The following is a 22140-nucleotide window of genomic DNA, read 5'->3' as shown; positions in this document are numbered from 1 at the left end:
ATTGGACCTTGCCCCCGCTACCGGCCCCCACCCCCACCCCCCGGGATGTCGCAACTGTTGCATGTTACATGGGTTGGATTCATAATTGTTCCTGCCTAGAAAATAGCTAGGACCAAATGGAGAGTCCTGGTAATTCTCATTGCATACTTCTCTACACAGGAATTGACAGAAGAAGGACTGCCTTTTCTAATACTCTTCCATATGAAAGAAGATACAGAAAGTTTAGAAATATTCCAGAATGAAGTAGCCCGACAATTAATAAGTGAAAAAGGTAGACAGATTAAGGTGTTTATTTTCATCTTTTCTCTTTGTTTCTTTCTCCCCATTCCCTTCCCCATGACAACCCCAGAATTTACATGTAAAGTAAAACATGGGGGTGAGAGGCATTAGTAGAGACATAATATGAAGCAATGACTTTTCTTTTTAAATTGTATCTGTTTTAGCTCCCTAAGCTCAAATTGCATGAAAAGTGGGGTCATGGGTAGACACCGTTAGTTTTAGGTACTTTCTTCTAGCACCTTGATATTTGCCTGGTCCTTTTGTAATAGATAGTCCTGGGCATATTGCTGAGAGAAAGTTGAGTTCTCTGTGGACTACTCCAAAGCATCAAAAAACAATCTGAGGTATCACCAGCTTTCCCTTTGCAGTTAAGAAAGCCAAACATACTAAACTGAAGCCATTGCATAGAGTCATACCCATATTAGTGACTCAGCAAATGTTCTGAGGGGGGTGAATTAGATTAAAAGTCAACCAGTTAGGGACTCGAAGGGCGTCCTTGGTGACATGAAGACAGTCCCAGGAGAACGGGTCATGCATCAGTTTCAGGAACTTGCTTCCCAGACCTGGGTAGTCTGCAGAGCAGAGGAGTATTCATGTAAGAAAAATAAAACATTCACTATAGTATTTGAATTCAGGTTGAGGTAATACAGTTTTTAAGAAAATTATGCTCTCTGCCCGAAGAACTTAAATCCTACCTCTTTGAAGTGTCATAATATTTAGTTTTAGTCTTTGTGATCTCTGTGACTATAAAGCATTTGGGTTTTTTTTAATGTATACTTTTTATGAACTTGCAATATTACAAGAATACAATCAAGAAAATTCTAATCTCCCTCTCCAAATTCTTTTTCTTGAAAAGGTACAATAAACTTTTTACATGCCGACTGTGACAAATTCAGACACCCCCTTCTGCACATACAGAAAACACCCGCAGACTGCCCCGTGATAGCCATCGACAGCTTTAGGCATATGTACGTGTTTGGAGACTTCAAGGATGTATTGTAAGTAACCGTTCTGTTTTGTTTTTTTTTTTTAAGATTTTATTTATTTATTTTTAGAGAGGGAGGGGAGGGAGATAGAGAGAGAAACATCAATGTGCGGTTGCTGGGGGTCATGGCCTGCAACCCAGGTATGTACCCTGACTGGGAATCGAACCTGCGACACTTTGGTTCGCAGCCCGAGCTCAATCCACTGAGCCACGCCAGCCAGGGCTCCGTTCTGGGTTTTTTAAGTTACTGATATATGTCTCAAAAATGAACTGAAAACAATGGTTTGGGTATTTTAAACAATCTCATGATGGAATAGTAATATTTTATTATTTGTATGGAAAAGGTTATTTTCTTTTTCATCCTAAAGTGTAGTATAGTTGACAGTGAGAATTATGATGTGTTCCTATAGGAATGCCAGCATTAGGTGATCCTAATGCTTGGAAATTAATCTTTGAGAGAAAGTTTTTGGCCTTTGAGAAATTAGTTCTGAATTGAGTTTGGCCTTTGTCAGCACATCAAGGTAAGTGGAATGTAATCCTAGGTCAGGTTAGAGGAAATTGGTAATATTACTGCTTATGTGTGACTGTGTCTAGCAAGTATATTAGTGGCATTTAAGACCCAGAAAATGGCTGTGACTAGGCATTTCTAAGGGCATATGAACCTTTGAAAGAGCAGATGAGTGTTCTGTTTATTTTCAGCTGTTCATTGTATTAATAAGTATAAACCTGTAACTATGACAGTTACTAAATTTCTGTCAATTTCCGAGATGTTAAATACAATAGTAGGAAGTGGAGATGTTTCTTCATATATGAAAAATTTAAGCAATACTGTGGTATTAATTCAAATTAGACCCTTTCTTATAAAAATTCATTTATGCTTTTTTATGTCCAAAGACTAAATTGCATATTTAAAAGATAATTTGCAGCCCTATTGCAGAATCAATTATCTCGCTCACTTCTAAACGTGTCAGCAGAGTCGCAGTTGTGTGGTAGAAGATTCTCAGTCCTCACACACGGGAGGCCTGGAATGGAGTCCTGCCTTGGGCATGTCACTTAGCTTCTCCGCTTTTTTTTTCTTTACGCTTAAACTATGGTTGATGGGATTGCTGTGAAAATTAATGTGTTCTGAACCATAAAGTACTGCCAGACAGTTGTTATTACTTTACCTACACTCAAAAGAATACCACTTTAGCCTATTAACTCACAAATAGTCATCCGGGTCTTCTATCTGGCAGTCACTGCATAATGTAAATGGATGGTTTAAAGTTTACTAAGACTAGATCCCTGCCCTCTGAGAACTCCCAACTAAGTAGGGAAAGGAGACAAGTAGGGTAGCAAGCAGTTGTTTCATGTGGTAAGTGCTCTGGTAGAGTTCAGCAGAGAGGTATCTGATCCAAGATTTGTAGAGATGCTAATGCCCAAGGTAGGTCCGAAAGCCTGTAGCAGTTAAACGTGGAAGTGAGAAGCAGCAGGGCTTGGAGGAAGGGCGCACTGGCAGAAACAAGTACAGAGTCGGTCGGCTGAAGATGAGCGGATAGGAGGGAAAGTATGGAGGGATGAGGCCAAGGGAAGTGAGCAGGGGCTGGCTCATGAAAACTGTTACATGCTGTATTATAGAAGTTTGACATTGTTTTGAAAACAGTGAAGAGCCAATGAAGGGTTTAGGCGAGGGGATTGTTTTTGAAAGATCATTCCAGATGCAAATTGGAGAATAGATTAGAGGAGGTTAAAGGAAGAAACTAGGGTCTAGACGTTCAGTAATCCAGGGAAGAGTTGATGATAGATAACCATAGATGATTCTTGAGTGAACAAATTACCTAAATAAACCCTGGCAGGAGCATTAAAGCTAGAGAGAAGCAGGATTTTTGAGACAGTTTGCAGGAATAGGAAGACTTGGTGTGTTAATGAATAGGGGAGGAGAGGCCATCCCTGATGGCCAGGAATGTGACACAGACAGTTAATTGAGTTGTGTTGCCTTCACTGAGCTCGGGAACTCAGAGGAGGAGCACCTTGTGGTAATGACAGTGAGTTCCGGGAGCTGGCCGGGTAGCTCAGTTGGTTCAGAGCATCATCCGGATAAGCCAAGGTTGCAGGTTTAATCCCCTGTGAGGGCGCAGGCAGGAGACAACCAATGAGTGCATGGATGGGTGGAGCAACAAACTGATGTTTCTCTCTCGATCTTTAAAAATAATTTAAAAAGAAAAAGGATAATGAGTTCCTTTTCTTGGTGTATTGAATGCGAGGTGCCCGTGGGCTACAAAGAAGAGTGTCCAGTGGGGAATTTACATCATTCTGGGATTCGACAGTGAGTTGAGAAGGTGAGGGCTGGCTGGCTGGCCCTTGAACACACGAGGATACAGCTGAAGTTACAGAAGCAGATGAGATGACCCAGAACAGGGCTGGGAATGGGACCCTGAATGAGACCAGCATTTAAAGGGAGAACAAAAGGAGGAACATAAGCAACAGGTTAAGGAGGAAGCAGACTCAAAAGAGGGAGAGAAAAACCAGCAAAGAGTAATATGGTCATTCAAAGAGGAGCACTTCCGACGGGAGGAATGCTCAGCCACAAGAAAAGGGTGAAGCGGCTGTTAGATGTGACACCCACACCCACCCACCCCCCAAAGGAGGAAAAGAACAAACAGAAAAACCTACCGTCTTGCAAAGAATTGGAGGGTGACTATTTGGTGAGGAACTGAAGATTCGATATGAAAATCCTTGCAAGAAGCTAGCCTTTAAAGGGAAAGAAAAAATAAGGGAATATAAGAGACACATAGGATGAAGTGAAGCTTTAGCTTTTCTTTTTATTTCCCTCTTAGGGTATAAGAAATTAACCATGATTACATTCTTATGGAAGGGAATCCAACGGAGTGAGGAGTTATTGAAGAGATGGGGGATAGGGAGCTAATTGGTAAAGCAAAGCTGTGAGGAGCACAGAGGAAATGAGAAGCAGAGGAAGGGAAGTAGCCTTCTTTCTCTCCAGTGAGCAAGGGAGGAAAGGAGGGGTGTAGCATTTCTTTGGGTTGTTGAGGGATTTGGAGGTAAGTGACAGCAGCTGAAGACTGCTGAGGTTCTGTTCTGATTCGTTTGTCACTATGGCGAAGGGAGCGGGACCACGTGCTGCGAGTGGGTTGTGGGGAATAACTACAGGGGCAGAACTCTGCTGGGTATAAAAAAGGAGAGTAACTACCCAGAAATCCACCTTAAAGATCCAGATATCCCTGACATCTGGCATTTATATAAAAACGGAACTCATATAGTCCCCTTCGTAGGTGTATGAACATTGATTATTGGACTAGATGGACATGTCTTAGCTGATTGGGTGCCCTCCTCCGCTCACTTCTTCCTTGGCTTGCTTCCTGGAGCTGCAGCCTCCAGTGAAGAGAACAGGGTGGTCAGGAGAGGGTGGTGCCAGTGGCCGGGCTCCCTGCAGGAGCGGCCAGGCAGAGTGACTGTGCTTGGCGTGACAGTGCTGCCTGACTGGGGTCATCACGTGAAACCTTACCAGCATATTTCCCTACTGTTTGTAGTGGATAAATGTTGGGCTGTTTACATACCTCTTCCCTTTCACTGGAAACTTGTAGCCCTGCTTACAAAATTTAGTGGAAGTCAACAGGATGCTGACTAAACGATTAGGTTTACTAATCGGTGATGTAACGGAACTACAGGGTGGGGCAAAAGTAGGTTTTCGAAAAACAGTTTGCTCTTGCATTGTTATTTATTCATTATTATTTTCCATATGAACATTTGTGAGCCTCCTTTTGCCCCATGCTATATATGCTGAATTTTGGCTCTTACTCCTGGGAGTGTTGCATTTCACATCAAGGGAAGCCCGTGAGGAAGTCCATCTTGGCTGTCCTAAGTTTTCTCTTCCAGTTTTGAAGTAGATTTAAAAACACTTCAGCACTTTTGTTATACCAAACAGCAAGTGGGGTTCTGCTTCCTGCTGCCACCCTCTAGGCGAAATTCTGGAAGCAAAGGTTTGCTGATAAAAGGGTCTTTATTCAGAAGCTACACAATTTTGAAATAATGGTTTTCTACATACACTAGTCACTTACAGCTTTAATCACTTAAGCCTATCAATTAAGGCTAAAATCTTTAACATCTGAGTTCTCCTAGCATTCCCTGTTTTTAATTATCTTATTTCTATAGGGTTAGTTCACAAACTATAACAACGTAAGATGCATAAGCTACACAATTTTGGAAGAATGGCAGGCTTCTGCCTCAGAGCCTGTCCCCTCTAGAACACCCAAAGAAGGGTAACCCTGCCTCCCTCCGCCAGGCCCGCCCGATCCTAGGCTGTGCCCAGAGTTTCCTCTCATCCACAATGCTGTCCATTGGGAAGCGCAAGCAGCTACAGCACCACCATCCAGGCACCTCGAGGAAGAGAGAGAGAGAAGAGAGCCCAAGGGCCCTTCTTTTATTTTAAATCTTCTCACCCATAATCCCATGTGCTCTGGAGGCATTCCCCTTCTCAGCCAATCCCGTCCTAGACCTTTTACCTTTGCCTCTGTCAGTGTCCTCCTAGGACCTCCTCCTTCTCCCCAGTGATCTGATCTCTCTGTGTCACTTCTGAGTCCACTTTGGTGTATGTCAGAGACGCCGAACTAAAAAGTGGTTGTATTCTTAAGATACGACCCAGTCCCCCTACTCTCCAGCAGGAGTTCACTGGGTCAAGAAGTGGACACTTGAGCGTGAAAAGCTCACCCATCGGCTGGCAGCGCTGTACTTAAGTCCTGGTGCAAAGAGAAACTGAGCCAGTGAGATTCTCCTGAGAAACCTGGAAGTGGGAAATGTTCCTCTCCCATCCTGCAAGTAATTATCCTATCAGTAGGGACGGAGACAAGAGGAGTGACTATTTGAAGTTCTTTGAAACAAATTACTTCTCTAAGTTCTCCTTTAGGTGCCCGATCTCCCCCTTCTAGGCACTGTTCCCACTAACATTTTTTTCATTGTAAGAAGGCACATGCTGTGTGGACGACAAACTGAGCCTATGTGAATAGACATTAGTGTTAAAAATCAAATAAAACATGCAGCAAAGTGAATCTGACAAATTTAATGGCTTGCATAATTGTTATTGCGCTGCACAGTAATTAAGGCTTAAATGATAAGCAGTTTCACAAATTACTGTTATTACTATTACTTTTACTTAGTAACTCAGCATTTCTGGGGTCACACGGAGGAAGTAAGGTTGTAGAAAGGAGAGAGAAAGCACATGTATGGTGTGATCTCCTCCTGTGCCAGAGGTAGGTGTTGGCAGTGGGGGGTCCTATGAGTGTTCTTTTTGCCTCTTCCTTTCCGGAGAAACTGAGGCTTAGGGAGGTAACATACTCAACAAAGGCCATGTAACTAATTAGTGGCAGGGCTAGGGTTCATGTCCGAGTGTATTCAACCCTGAAGTCCCAAGCTCGTAACACTTGATCCCAAAGTAATTACACTTTCAGTACATATAAAAAGCAGTATAAGAATGAATGTGAAAGATGTTTGAAGAGACAGTACTTTCTAGTAGCTGAAACTAAATCACAGATCTATGAATCATTTGTTTTTTCTATAGTTTGAACAGATTGGTTTCTTGCCATATGTAAAGGAATTGATTCTAGCCCTGGCTGGTGTGGCTCAATGGATTGAGTGCCTGCAGGCAAATCAAAGGGTCTCCGGTTCAATTCCTGATCAGGGCACACACCTGGGTTGCAGGCCAGGTCCCCAGTAGGGGGCATGTGAGAGGCAACCACACACTGATGCTTTTCTCCCTTTCTCCCTCCCTTCCCCTCTCTAAAAATAAATAAATAAAATCTTTAAAAAAATAAATAAAGGAATAGATTCTAGGCGGAGATAGGAAAAGAATGGAGAGTGATTTCAGCACCTGGGGAGCACCTGGGGACAGGTCTGGGAAATGCTCTGTAGCCCTGAGAGAAGAGAAGGAATGACAGGGTGTAGTTTAAAACTGCTGAAGGTCTTCGAAGGGAAACTTACCTTCCAAAAAACTGGCCAGTGAATACCCTGCCACCTGTACCTTGCCAAGGAGCTCTTAGATAGCCACCCCGCCTGCCCCCAGAGCCCCGTGAGAGGGGGGAGCAGCAAGCAGGACAGGCTTCAGGTTACTCCCCAGAAGATGTAATGGGCCCCTCTGATGCTAATGAGTTCCCCAGTTCTGGGCTCTGAGTAATTCATTGCAAATCTTAAATCACTGAAAATTATGGTCATAAGTTTTTAAACTACACAGTTTGGGAAGGTTGGCAGCCGCTGATTGGCTGCATGAGCGGCAGGGTGAGAGTGGGGTGGTTGCGGTGAGGAGATGAGAGAGGCGGGGCGGAATGGGGCTTGGGGGCAGGTGTCTCACTGATGTTGCAGCTTGGTCGTCTGCTGTGACAAGTCAGCCTGCCTCCTTGAGCTTGGAGGGAGCACACCAGGACATGGATGGGATAATGAAGAACTGGGAGGGAGACGAAGAAAAACATTTTTAATCAGATCGCCATTAAGGTCCATTTGAACTCTGAGAATCTGGTTTTGTTCATCATTATCTCCGAGGGTCCCTCTTTTTTACTCAAATGAGGCTTTCCTTCAGTGGAAAAAAAATTGGTATATTGAGAAAGCTTCTTAAAAGGCAAATTTTATTAGTTTTTATTGTCTCTTGCTATACCAACTGCTTTGTGACAGCATTAGATGTTCAATAAATGTTTTGATTAATTTGCCTGTAGTTTAATCTGCTTATTATAAGTGTTTGACAACTTTCGATGTATACATCTGCACATCTGTGACGTTTCCAAATACTTATCAGCTATCCATTTGCTCTCTTGTTCCCCACCGCTCCGGCTCATCTCTGTAGTTTTGGTTTTCTCAATGTCTTTCTTCTCAGCCACTGGGCTTACAGTAGCCTGAGTTATTAAGCACCGTTTTTATTCTCAAGGACATAAGCATGCAACTGACATTGAGTGTCTACTTACAAGTACTGTATGTTTCACAGACATACCAGTGTATTTCACCTTATGTGGTCCTTCCAGCAAAAGACACCAAGCCTTGACAGAGCCCAGTACTGTACCTGCCCTACTTTACCACTTAGATGTGGTCTGTGTAAGTTAATATAAAGCTTATAAATAGGTATTGTTTCCAAATTTACAATAAAGAAGTTAAGCTCCAAGAGGTCGGTAAAGGCAGTATAACTTGGTGTTCGGGTGCTCAGACCCTAGATTCAGATTGCTTAGATTTGAATCCCTTTCTGCTACCTACTAGTTCCATCACCCTGGGCATTTTTTTACCATCCCCCTGCCTCAGTTTCCTTATCTGTAAAGTGGGAATAATAGTGTCTACTTCATAGGGTTGTTGTGACCTGACCATTAAATAAATGGGTGTTATCTATAGCTCTTAGGACAGTGTCTGATACGTGGTAGGTGCGATGATAAGGCTAGCTGTGGCTATATGCAGTACTATATTTGGGTTCAAATAAAAGTCTGTATAAAAACAATGTAAGTTAAATAATGTACTTATTCTCATTTTACATATCAGAAAGCTGAAGTTCAAAGAGGTTAAGTAATTTAAATGGCAAAAACTGTTTCTTATACTGTAAAACATTAAATAAATTTATACCACATTATTGTATGAGTTGAGTTAAAAGTAGTTCACAACATTAGGAAATTGAACCCAGAAATATGTAATAAAAGAATAACATATCACAACAAAGTGGGTTTTATCCCAGGCATGCAAGGCTGGCTCAACATTCAAAAACCAATCGATGTAATTCAGCATATTAATGAATAAGCAAGAAAAATGACTGATTATGTTCTTTGTAGGTAATTCTGAAAGTTAAACTACCAAAGTATAGACTAAAAATCACCCATAAATCCACAGATCAGAAAGCTACATACTGGAAAACAATTTGGCAGTTTCTTAAAAAGTTAAACTTATACCTTGCATATAACCCAATATTTTTCCTGGAGAAATAAACTACTTTCACACATAAACCTGCTCATAAGTGTTTCTAGTAGCTCAAAATTACTAAAATCTTGAAAGACCCCAGATGTTCTTCAGTGGGTGTATGGATAAACATGTATATATATATATATATATATATATGTATATATATACTCAATGGGATACTATTCAGCAATAAAGGAATAAACATTTTTATACGTGCAGTATAATGGATGAATCTCAAATGCAGGATGCTAAATAAAAGAAGCCGTTCTCACGATGACACACTGTGTGAGTCCATGCACGTGACTTCCTGGGAAAGGCAAATCGTGGGCACAGAGGACAGATCCGTGTTTCGGGGTAGTCGGGGGGAAGTGGAGTGTCTGACTGAAAAAGGGTGTAGGGGTTATTCTGTGTCCTGTTCCTGGGGGTGGTGACCAGACGCTTATATGCATATGTTAAAGAAGCTCAGAACTGTAAGCCTAAAAAACTGAAGTCCACTGTATGTAAATTTTTTAAATAGTAAAAACGCTTATCTTGAATGCATTTCTCAAAGTTTGTTTAATGATACATTAAACTTAACACTTGTGCATTTACTGTGTCTAAATTTTGCATCGCCTAAAAATACAGATTGTAAACTAACAAAGCATTGGGAGGATGGGAAATACCTAGCAGTTCTAATTAGAAAAATGCACCCTAAAGTGTGAAAATATAATTGGATTTATTAGAACCAGGGTCCATTTATTTTCCTTTTCAGCAGATAACCATTTGTTTGTTTTCTTGACAAGTTTTTGTTGATTCACTGATTGTTACTTAAGAACAATGGTTAGTTTCAGGCTACAAGCTAGATAAGGGCTCTTTTGTAATCTGTTTCTCCACATCAATTCAGAAACCTCCTGTCTCCCTTGCGTTTGCCTCTTGCTCACAATTCTTTCTCTCTTCTCATCTGTTCACAGGGGGGAAATCAAATTACTGAAAAATTTGTTTTGAGTGTTCTCTATGACTTTCTTACATTTAAGACTTAATTACAAATCATTTCTTGACTAACAGAAGCAGACCACACTGTAAAGGTTGTGATCATCTTTGGACCTTACAAAACAACAAACCAGCGATGGGTGTGTTACCATCTTACGGACCCTTCGCAGTCTTTGAACGGAATGGCTACATTTTAGTTTTTTGCTGTGGTGACAGTCGATGATGTCAGATTAAATTTAAATTGATCTCCTCTCAGTGTTCATCTCTGGTGCATGTGCAATTTCTTCAGCACCAGAGAACCTTTCAGGGGTGTTCTGTCAATATGGCTGGCTACCTGACAGTCATTTGTATTTGTAAACTGTGCATTTGGCACCTGCTGTTCGCTGCTGCATCGGAGCTCGTGGGGAGCCAGGAGGGGTGTACAAGGAAGTGATTGGTTGGTACATCTCAGCGGGAGTTATTGAAGGGAAGAAACAGCGCTTGCAGAACCCCAGGAAAGGATACAAAGAAAGAGAAACTGGTAACGTTAAACCAGCCAGTTATTCTTTGCTCTGAAAAATGATTTAAAAAGTCAGTCAGTTCTACTGAAGGAATTAAAGTGTTTGTTGACCCTCATTATAATTCTTGTAACAGATTTGAAAAATAAAGGATTTCTATGGAAATATATATAATGAATTTCTAAAATACCACAATCTCAGTCAGTAAAAGACAATTCATAGGAGCAGAAATATAAATTAAAACAATGGAAATGTACAGGTGTCTTTTACTTATCAAATTAGCAAAGCAAATTTTAATAATTAAAAAAGGACAAAGGTACTGTCAGGATTTCAAAGAATAAACAAGTAGACAAATAGCAGCAAAAACCTACTAATGTTTTGTAGATACAGTTTGTCTGCATTTTGTAATGTGAGCTATACCTACATTAGGAAAGATGAATGAAAACAAGGTAATGATACTCTGACCTGCCTGCTCCAGTTCATGGTGGAAAGGGGCGACTCGGGGTGCAAGGTGGGACCCAGCCCTGGACACGATCTTCTTCCATCCCCGGGTGCACTCTCGCATGTTCATACTCACACTGGGACAGTGTACACACACCCACTCGCCTCACCTGCACACACTGTGGCCCCAGCCCGGCATTCCAGCCTGCTGCTGTGTGTGTGTGTGTGTGTGTGTGTGTGTCCACTTAGCTTTTTAATGGTCTGTTTTGCTACAATGCATTCTTTGAACTTCAAATTTTCCTACATACTCTGATTAATAATTAGCGGAGAGATGTCAGTATACAGTGAGTTGTGCTGGTTCATGTTATTTTCTTCAGAATGGTTTGAAGCCATCAAAGAAAGCTTTTTTGCCATTAAGGAGCATGCCTTAATGGTGGATGAAGACATCAAAAAAACAAAACAAAACAAAAAGCCAGTTTCATGGGCTTGAGAGGTGCTTTTGCTTTTCATAATGTTAAGCTGTCCTGCGAAGCTGCCCCTGTGGTTAAAGAAGTTGTGATGAAATTTCCCCTTGTGTTTAAGAAAAAAGAAAAAGAAATGCTACACCCTCCGCCCCTTAGATGATCTGATAAAACTGGCTCTACTGACTGTGAATGCCCTCAAGGACCTGCCTCTCAAAAGATTTATAATAAGTTCCAGGTTAAGACCATGGAGGTCGTGTGGCTGACACAGGCTTGAATGCTGGTGGAAGCTAAGCAGTGCTGCTGTTTTTGTTCAAGGATTTTTTGTAGGACTCTGGTTATAAAGCTGCATAGTTTTAGGTGCTTAACACTGTTTTTCCCTGGGACCCTGTTTTGCAGAACTTAAGTGTTTTAGGCATGTTAATTAAGGAAAATATATAAATGCCCAGCAAGAAGGGATGGTTAAGAAAGAGTTAGGGTAGCACTTTGGTGGACTCTTGTGTGTCTGTGAAAATGATAAGCACAGAAAAACTTCTGTGCAGTGACTGCAGGAATCAGAGCACAGAGCTGAGCGCCTCGGTGAGGTCACAACGTGTAGAAATGTCGACAGACATCTGGCCTGTAATAGTCATGGTAGGGAGGTGGGATTATAGGTTAAATCTTTAAAAAATGTATGTGAAGCTGGTAAAATAGAGGTAAGTTCATTTTAACAGTTGTAAGCTAAGTTCCTGTTTGACTTTGGTTTTAGAGTTCCTGGGAAGCTCAAGCAGTTCGTGTCTGACTTACACTCGGGGAAGCTGCACAGAGAGTTCCACCACGGCCCCGACCCAACCGACACCGCCCCAGGACAGGTGGGACGCGCTCTTCGGGGGGGTGGGGGGTGCTTTTCTTCTTTCCCAGCAGACTCTGGACAGTGCACAAACCATGTCCCTTTTAAATTAATCTTTAAAATGTTAGATCTTCTATATGGTTGCAAGAATGTTACAACATAGTTTTTTGGTCTGAGTGTGCCTTCCGTGGAATATGTCTGTAAAAGAGTTGAAGCCGGCTTCAAACAGAGGCAGGAGACAGGACTTGGAAGCGGGCGCTCGGTGAAGCCAGTGGATTCCGTTAATGGCTTGCACCGCCCTCTGTGGCTGGGAGACTCGCCACACTGAGGAAAGTAGTGGCTCGGTTTTCTTGCTGAACCGTCCTAACAGCCCTCACCGATACAGTGTTCACAATGCTCAGAACTTGAGGTTTAATGCAGCTTTTCCATTTAAGATTTAGAATGCTTGACACTTTGTGTTTAACATGTATTTTTTCTTTTTTTTAAACCTGAGGATTTTCCTATTTCATGTTCCTGCTTTGTTAAACTCCCTAAATTTGCATTTTGATTATCAATTTCTCTCTCCCACTATGCCAAGGGGGAAGATATACCAAACTCTATTTTATACGCCTAGAACTTCAATCTACTATTTTGCCCAAAGAACTTCCACATATAAAATAAAAATAAAGACTAAGTGAATTTTTCTTTACTTTGAGTCAAATTAAGTCGAGAGTCAAGAGTTCCCTTTAGGAATCTGATGACATGCTTTTTCCTTGAACTCTGAGGTCAGATTTTTCTTTGATAATTAAGCAACTATAGAAGCAGCAAATTGTTGGTAATAACCCAAAGGTGATTCTTTTTATCAGAAGAGTAGGACTGCTTAGTATTTTATAGATTAAGAAAAAGCATAGTCTATCATTATGTGTTATCCTGATTTGTTTTCCACTTATACATTAGATAGTTGAACTCCTTGCATTTTATTTATTAATCTTTGTGTACTAATGGCACCAGATATTGCAGTAATATTTGTTTAATAGTAATATAATTTCAGCTAAATTAAACCAAACATATATGTCAACAAAAGATAAATTAAAACCGTCTTGGGGAAGTGGAGCGCGACAAAGTTCCGGGGGCAGGCTGCAGGCGGTTGTTCGCCGTTGCCGCAGGGCTGCGGCGGTAGGCGTGGGGTGGCGTGTGCGCACTGTGTGCCTGCCCGGAGTTCAGGGGGGATGAGCGTGGTGGCACCCAGGTGTACTCCTGAGAGCCTACAGTGTGGAGAGAAAGGGTAGACCACACTGCCTTTTCTTAGAAATTCTTGGAAGTCTCTCTTACCGTTCCACTGTGTATTCGTGTCTACTGTCTGTGCACAAGTGGAATAATGCAGAAATTAGTTCCTTGCAGCATTGAAGTGCTCGTTTTCCTCCTTGTGTCAATTTAGTTTTGATTGTTTCTGGCATCCAGGTAAGTGTAATTCTAGCTACAGAAGAGGCGCCCTTAATCCTCTTAGCAGTCATTTGTAAGAGGGAGGACTTAAACCAAGGTACTCAGGACTTTGTGTGTTTGCTGCCTCTGTAGAATATTCTAGGAAAGCGCCCAGGGGTCAGGTATTTTGTTTCCTTCCACTGCATCCTAGGAACTGCCAACAGGTCCGTAGTTCACGGCTCTGTGGCGGCCGTGCGCTGGGCGGTCGGAGGAAAGGCACGTGGCATGGGGACAGCAAGATTGCAAAGGGAACCCTTGTCTCGGCACACAGTACCTGTAGAGCAGCTACCATTCACCGCACACTCTCGGTGAAGCGTCACAACTTTAAAAATGTTTTGTTCTTTCTCTTGTAGGAAGTCCAAGATGTAGCAAGTAGTCCCCCTGAGAGCTCCTTCCAGAAACTGGCACCCAGCGAATATAGGTACACTCTACTGAGAGATCGAGATGAGCTTTAAAAACTTGAAAAACAATTTGAAAGCCTTTCCGACAGCAGCATCAACTTACATGGTGGAAATAGTAAACCTATATTTTCATAACTCTATGTGTATTTTTATTTTGAATAAACTGAAAGAAGTTTTGGGTTTTTAATTTTTTTTCTCCCCCGACTCAGAATGCATTGTCAGTTCAAATAGTCTCTTTTTAAAAATCTTTTAGGGTTAAAAAACAAAAATCAGAGGCCTATCTGCTTTAAATCTGTCCTGTAAAAGTTTTGGAAATCAAGCGAAAGGAGGCATTGCCAGAAACATACCATTAACGTGCACAGCCAGGTTGGGGAGGACGTAGGGACGTTCTCTGTGTACGATGTGCTTTTCTTTTCTCCTTACATACGATCAGTTCTGTTGGTGTTTTCCTTATCACATTTCTCAAAGCTAAGGGGGTACCTATTCTGGATTCTTGGGAGGGGAATAAATTAAAATGTTCACCCTGCGTACTGTGTTTTACTGATTGGTTGGATATTGCTAATGAAAACTCCATAAGGGTGTGTTTTAGATCCTTCATGTGCAACCTGAATGGACTGTGAAGAGAAGGAGAGCCACAAACCAGGATGTTTGGCAGGAATTCTTATGAATTAAGAAATTGAAAGGTGTTGCTGAATTTGTGTTTGTCTAACAAAGTGGCATATGGATGGTATTTAAAACTCTGAATTATACCTAAATCTTGGAAAGGAAAATGCTAGTGGAGCAGGTTACCAGGATTGAACTATGTGACTTCTAAGGCTCCTCCTATCGTGACACGTTTTCCAAGGAGAAGAACCAGCAGACAAATTGTAACTCAGCAATTCTGACCTCCTTCCATCTTGCAGTCAGTATAGCTATGTAGATCAGAGACAGTGGGCACAGACTTTGTTTTCATTGTGAATTGTCAGAGGACCCCACGCCCTCTCCATTCTCCGATGTCCCGGGCCCACGGTGTACAGCCCGTGGGCCCCTGGGCCAGGCCTCAGTACTGCCAGGGAACAAACCCAGAGGGAGAGGACCCTCAGTTTCATATCAGGAAGCCCCGTGCCAGAGGACGGACAGGCTCAAAACCGGCTTTCCTCTGGGCCTGGGTCGGTGCTATAGGCCAAGAGTCGTTTTATATTTGGAATTTAAGTCAATCCCAGTTTGGGGAGAGATTATTTTTAAGCTTAAGAGGCTGACATGTGCCATTATATGTAGTATGTAATATATGTTAACATCTTTCGATTCTTTCAAAATAAAGTGAATATTTATAATGGATATTTAATGATTGTTATTTTTAAAAATCAGCCTAGAAATCTTAGTTATGCATGACTTACCCATCACTTCATTCAGAATAATAAGTGTTATTAATAAGGTGATAAGGGCATGTTTAGTATCTTTTACCAGATTAACCAGAAAAGCAGGACAGAGTTTCCTAAAGGTTGGACCTTCGTTGCTTTTCATGAGTAACTTTGAAATCAGAGATGTAGCCTTCAGCTGAGAGGGTGAGCCAAATCTGTGGTGGTTGGAATGAAAATTCACAAGCGCTCACCAAGCTAGCATACACAGCCGTAAGTAGCACGTGCAATTAATTAACTTGCGTTTTTGTAATGCTATAAGTGTCTTTTAAACATAACAAGACAGCCCTCAGGTGTTGGGTTGCAGAGCGCCGGCCGGCACGAGAGTAAACAGGAGAAGGGCCTCGAGGAGCACGAGTTGCCTGTTGCCCGCTGACGGAGTGGCCGTTCAGAGAGGGAGTGGACCTGAAGCTGCGTTAGGTAGCAGCACACCTGCATATCAGGACTTCGTGCCACGACCACAGTCTCCTCTAGACTGGAGCCGCCAAGGACACTGAATTTTGTGTCCCTATGTCCAGTACCTAGCACTTCTAGGCACTTGGTCACCATCGCAGAGTTTACTGAATGAATGGGATGCAGAATGACCTTGGGTAACTTTTGTATCCCTGGGGACTTGGCACCCATCAGGAATTTGTAACAATTTTCTAAAAATTCATTTACAAACTTACGTGTAAAACAGCAAAATGCATTACAGAAAATAAGTTCCCATAGAGTGTGGTGGGTGGGGAGGAGGCCTGTCGCTAGGGAGATGAGCGGATTCTGAGGGTCTCGTATGCTGAGCTAAAGGGTTTGCGCTGTGCCTTACAGGCAGTGGAGAGCCACCAACAGGTTTTAAACAGGGAACTGTGTTCGTATTTCACTTTAAGAATACTGTGGCAGTAGGTATAGTAAGATGAGCCCAGCAGAGAAGTAACGGCCAAAACTGAGAGACAGAGATGGAGAGGAACAGATACAAGAGATGGAAAGATACAGATTTTATAGGGATTTGTCACCAGTCGGATGTACAAAGAGCTTCCAGAAGTCTAGAACTCACAATTTGGACTTCCCCTTTGAACCATGAATCTGGGAGTATTGGCAGGTGGAAGTCCTTTTGTCATCTGCCGCAGGCTCCTCACTGTGAAGAGAGGGATGAAAGGCTAGACTGCAGGACCTGGTGGAGTGTAAAACCCAAAGCAGGAGCAGGCCCTTTGCTGGTTTTTCAGAACTCGTTCCAGTAGTAAGGGGATCATAAAAGGATGCGAACATTTTTTAGATGGAATTCCGAACATTTGGAGATTGGGCATCTCTCTAAAGCATCTCAGCTGTGTGATGAAGTGGTCAAAAGTCAGATGCGAACGAAGGGAAAGCGCATGACAGGCCATCAAGAGGAAAGTGAAATATATAACTGCTTGAAATGTTAAAGCTCAGCATCAACTTACACTTGTAGAAAATGCTCAAGTTGCCAAAAGGGCATGAAAAAAAAAATGAATAAAGGAGTGTAATGGATTAACAATTAGGAAAAGCAAAAAAAAACCAATTTTTTTTCCCTGACAAGGAGAAATAGTCCAGCCAAAAATAAAATGATGAAACCATCAAGGTGAGAAGTGAAGAAAAATCTTGCCACTTTCAATAATTTCAGGGCTCTTGGGCCCAAATGCCAGTGCTTCAGAGAGCTGCTGGGGGTTACAAGTGCTTTTTCTGTAACAGATTGTTGGGAGTTGCTGAGAAACCACGGAGGATGTAAGGCAACAAGACTGGCCATGGACCAACTATTTCAGTTTTCAAAATAATTGTAGTAAAAGGTTTTACCTATTTTTCTAAATGAAAATCTCATGACCCAAACTGAATGTACTTAGGGAAAAGATTTAAATAGGTGTAAAGAACAAAACACAAATCCGTTTTTAAGCCCAATATTTAAAGATCCTGAGGACAGTACGTTGTTTCAGGACTTCAAGTGTTTTGTGCTGATTGTAACGTCTCTGTGCTCATTAAAACAAACTGGATAGGGCCTCTGCTTGGCAACTGTTTTTTTTTTTTCTTTTTAGCTGTGTTTGAATTTTTGTATGTACTCCTAAGTAATAAAACTATATTTATAAAAATATTTCTATATTTGAGACTTTACTAATTCAATTTGTCATAAATGTCACATGGTAAACATTTTATTCAGGATCCAGATAAACTGGAGTCACAAGCTTCTCCAAAGTTTTTAGCTTATTTGACCGAATCAGAATGGCAGGCTACATGAATCCATGTGCGGATCACTTGAACCTGGCCTTCAGTAGAAGTGCCAGATCTCCCTCTTGCAGAACGCCCTGGTGGGGCTAGCCTGCCATCGGACAACAGGTTTTCTTTCTTTTTTTTTTTTACAATCTTTTTTTAAAAAGATTTATTTATTTATTTTTAGAGAGGGAAGGGTGGGAGAGAGAGGAGAGAGAAACATCAATGTGCGGTTGCCGGGGGTCATGGCCTGCAACCCAGGCATGTACCCTGACTGGGAATCAAACCTGCGACACTTTGGTTTGCAGCCCACGCTCAGTCCACTGAGCTACACCAGCCAGGGCTTGGACAACAGGTTTTCAAATCACTAGAAGAGCAACACGGCAGCCTACAAGTCACTTTCCTAAAGTGCCCCTTTCCCTCTCTTCTCCCGTAACTTGCCTAGCAAATACCTTCCATCCATCCTCAGTGTGTGGGACATGACTACCCACTGTGGCCCACAGCCCTTTGTTTTTCCGAATACCCAGGTGAATACAAAGTTGGAGGTACATGTATCCCTCTCCTTATCTCCGTGTGGAGAACTCTATTTGTATTCTCAGCAACCTCCTATATTTATTGAGTCCTGTAAGTGATCAATAAATCTGATGAAAAAGATTACATAAGATATAAACGAATGAATAAAGACCAGAAAGCATCACTGCAATGGAGTGTACTCTGCTGGCGCATCTGTGAATCCCAGCTACCTGCTGTCTAGTCACCTTCCATCCCATACCCTGAATTGGCTCCGGGGTCCCGAGTTTTAGTTTGGATTAAAACCTCGCACTGTGAGAATGACACTTGAGTGGGCAACACAAGAGCCCTGCAGAGTGCTGGGAACTCCCACGGACACCACATTTTCTGTGAGGCAGAGGCAGACCTGACCCCTGGCTTAGTCACAGCCTTGGGGAACGACAGACTCTAGTGAGTTGACACAATACAATGGACAATTTATAAAACATATTTACTGTTTGGTAAGAGGATGAAAGAGTGAACCAGAGTACCCCTGTCATCACAGGGCTCAGAGGTGAGTGAAGGAGCAAAAGAGCTGGGCAGAAAGGTGACTTGAGTAGCCCACCGGTCTGCTGTGAGTCACCCAGGGGGACAGAGGGGTGGGCATGGCCTTGGCGGTCAGGTGAGCCTTCCTATAGGAAGTGGTCTCTTGGCTAGGAATGGAAAGAGCCCAGCTCTATTTCCTTAAACACACCAAGCTCCTTCCCCCTCCCAGGAGACTGTAGTTTTATAGAAGCTGTCACTAGTCACTCTAGGTCAGCACTGTTAGAGCAAAGTGTTGCTAGGTATCGCTGCCCTGTTGTTTCTCTGCCAACTCCGGGCCCCTCAGGGCAGAGATCACACCCAGGCTTGCCCACCCGTGCAGTTCCTGGTGTGTTTTACTTACTGGGGTGGGTGCCAAGGAGGAAGCTGTGTGCACGCTCACTCCCTGCTGCCAGGTGTCAGCTCGCCCAGGTGGGGTCACATCGGGCTTGGAAGCCTGGTACTCTCGCCCTAACCACGGCCGAGAGGGGCACAGAGGGGGCGTTCTGGGCTGTGCACACAGTGCGGGAAGGAGAACAGGGCATCTGTTCCACTCACAAGTTCTTCAAGATTCACAGTTATCTGTGCCTTCATAATGAGCATAGCTTTGTGATTAAAAAAAATTTTTTTTAAATAGGAGGTTTCAAGAGGGAGAGAAACATCAATGTGTGGTTGCCTCTCACGTGCCCCACCCCTCCACCCCACTACCGGGGACCTGGCCTGCAACCCAGGCATATGCTCTAGACTGGGAACCAAACCAGCAACCAATGACCCTTTGGTTCTCAGGCCACTCAGCCACACCAGCCAGGGCGGCTTTCTGATTTAAAACGTTAGTAGTTTGTTTCAGAAATTTCCTAGGCTTAGAAGGTAGATTCCTTGGTCTGTGGCTTCTGGCGTCCAACTTCACCCTTCCGAGTTTTGCCCAGGCTCAGGGTCCTGGCACCTTGCTGGTTCCTGGTTCCTTAGAGATGACCAATGGGACTCGGCAACCACAGCCACAAGTTCCCACTAACCCAGCAGTGCTTTTAGTCCGAGTCTACAAACAATAAATTCCTTTAAAACACAGTTGCTTTTTTTCTAATAACTCCACACTTAACTGTCACTGCCCTCATCACGAGGGTGACCCCATAATTTTTTCATCCAGACCAGGACATTTAAGAGGGAGAAGGGGCATTGGAAATACTATCTTCAGGGCAACAGATATAAACCAGAACTTTCCCACACAAACTGTGATGTATGAGCATCCTGTTCCTTACTAGATGTTACACATTTTCATGTTTGAATATTATTCTTAAAAGAGATGAAAAAGATCTATTTTCTACCAGGCATCTGTCATCATTACCAAACCTTAATAACTGAGCCTTTTTAAAAAGTCACTTTAAGAATTCTTGACATTTTTAATCAGGTCTGCACTCGGTTTTGGTGTCAGTCTGACACTCTTCTCGTAGGTGCACGGTCCGATAATAACAGTAGCAACTAACATTTACACAGTTACTGTAAGCCAGCCTCCATTTCAGGCAATTATCATGTATTAATTCTTTTAATCACCTTGACCACCCTGTAAGGTAGGCAAGGTGTCCATGGGGGGCAGTGCAAGGGAAGGCTGAGGGAGTCGAGTTGCCAACCCCAGCCCTAACCTGGATAAGAGGCAGCAACTGTATGACCAATAAAACCTGGAGAGGAGAGAAAGGGAACTGATGTATGGAGAATTAGCAAGTGCTGAGCACCGAGAGGCTGCTCAGTGGGAATGAGTCCAGAACCTGCACTAGAGACCTCGGTTCAGATCCTGTCAATTGCCTCTTTCTCTGCAGCTCTGCCTCTGTCCACTTCCAGTCTTTGCCTGCCTGATAGAGCAATGAAAGTCCTGCTGCTGCTGTTTCAATGCTATAGTCAGGTTATACATCCTTCTAGGACCCTCACTGTCCTGACCACCCCCATCGTATGGTCAAACGGGTGGTAAACCCAGTTTCCCACACCATTTACTTCTTCAATGACTCAGTTCCTACACCCTCTCTCTTCCAAGCCATGACTTTTAATTGGAAAAAGAGAAATATCTTTACCTCCAAATTCTGGAATTTTCAATGCCTGACTCCCATGTCCTAAAGATGTTTTCCTGATCTCTTCTGTTGCATCCTTTACGCCTATGTTAATATACAAAAGCGAGTACTGAGCAAAGGCTTGGTATGTCTTAGAAAGCTTCTGCCCATGTCAGTACGTACCCCTGAAAGATGGCAGAACGCACACACTATGACCTCGTCTGGGAGTCACCAGCGGGAGTGTAGTTTCTTCCCCTGTTCTCGTCATGGCATGTCAGACCGTGAAACACTCCAGGAAGGGCAGATGGTGTGGCCCCTGCCACAGCCCAGCTGGGGAAATCACACCACCACAGATGAAAGGAGTGTGTACTGATGGGGCGGGAAAACCCTGCAATGGTCGACAGCTGATCATGTAGGTGTGGAAAACTGGACCGTGAAAGCCTTGGACACGGAGGTAACTGCCATGACTACATTTTCTCAGTGAGTTTTCGAGGAATATTTACGGAAATTAGAGAACAAATAGCAGGACAGGAAGAGAGCAGGCATTAAATATCAAGCAGGGGATCTCACGGCAGACAGACAAGAAAGCACAAGTCATTTCTCACATGTGGGAAAGGAGGGCAAATATGCCAAATATATCTAGAATCCAGGGACGTGGGAGGTTATTACTAACTTCCCTGGCAGTGAAAGCAAACGGAAGAACTAAGAGGGTAATAACAGTTTTATAACAAAAGCAATGCGTTAGTTCCTTTAACCAAAGGATTAAATTAAAAAGCATACATAAACACCCTGGTCTGTAATCCCATCCGACCGACTTCATCACTCACACTTACGTCCTTGATTTCTCGCTAATCACACTATGCTCTTGCATGCTTTGAACCCTGTGTACATGCAATTCCTCTGCCTCCTGACAGCCCTCACTCCTGTCTCCGGCCAGGCCTGGTCCTCGCCAGGGTACTGCCCAAATGCCACCTGCCACAAAGCCTTGCCCTGCTTTTCCAGGCAGAGCTAGTCGCTCTATTGTGTGCTCTCGTAGCACTTTGTTCTCTCCTCTTTTAGGGTACTTACCGGGTTTGACTGTGATTTACTTGCTTTGGGCATGTGAATTCATGAGCCTGAATGGTTCATAAGGGTAGACTCTATAGGCTTAATATTTTCCTATGCGTGGCCCTGGCATCCAACACACACAAAAAGCATTCAGTTACG

The 22140-nt window shown here is 43.0% G+C and overlaps 1 protein-coding gene across 2 annotated transcripts in view; it reads left to right on the top strand.

The window, feature by feature from the left end:
* Nucleotides 1-17084, top strand: part of ERP44 (endoplasmic reticulum protein 44) — a 66114-nt gene extending 49030 nt beyond the window's left edge. For both annotated transcript variants that reach the window (XM_028512625.2, XM_036021974.1), the window contains 4 exons: nucleotides 160-271; nucleotides 1136-1277; nucleotides 12292-12394; nucleotides 14187-17084. In XM_028512625.2, coding sequence (XP_028368426.1) covers nucleotides 160-271; nucleotides 1136-1277; nucleotides 12292-12394; nucleotides 14187-14288 — 459 coding nt within the window. In that variant the 3' untranslated portion in view covers nucleotides 14289-17084. The remainder of the gene's footprint in view (nucleotides 1-159; nucleotides 272-1135; nucleotides 1278-12291; nucleotides 12395-14186) is intronic.
* Nucleotides 17085-22140: the final 5056 nt, after the last annotated feature.

This window comes from Phyllostomus discolor, chromosome 3 (genome assembly GCF_004126475.2).
Source record: "Phyllostomus discolor isolate MPI-MPIP mPhyDis1 chromosome 3, mPhyDis1.pri.v3, whole genome shotgun sequence".
Lineage (NCBI taxonomy): Eukaryota > Metazoa > Chordata > Mammalia > Chiroptera > Phyllostomidae > Phyllostomus > Phyllostomus discolor.
Note: the sequence above shows the minus strand (reverse complement) of the source record. Positions and strands in the feature narration are given on the sequence as shown.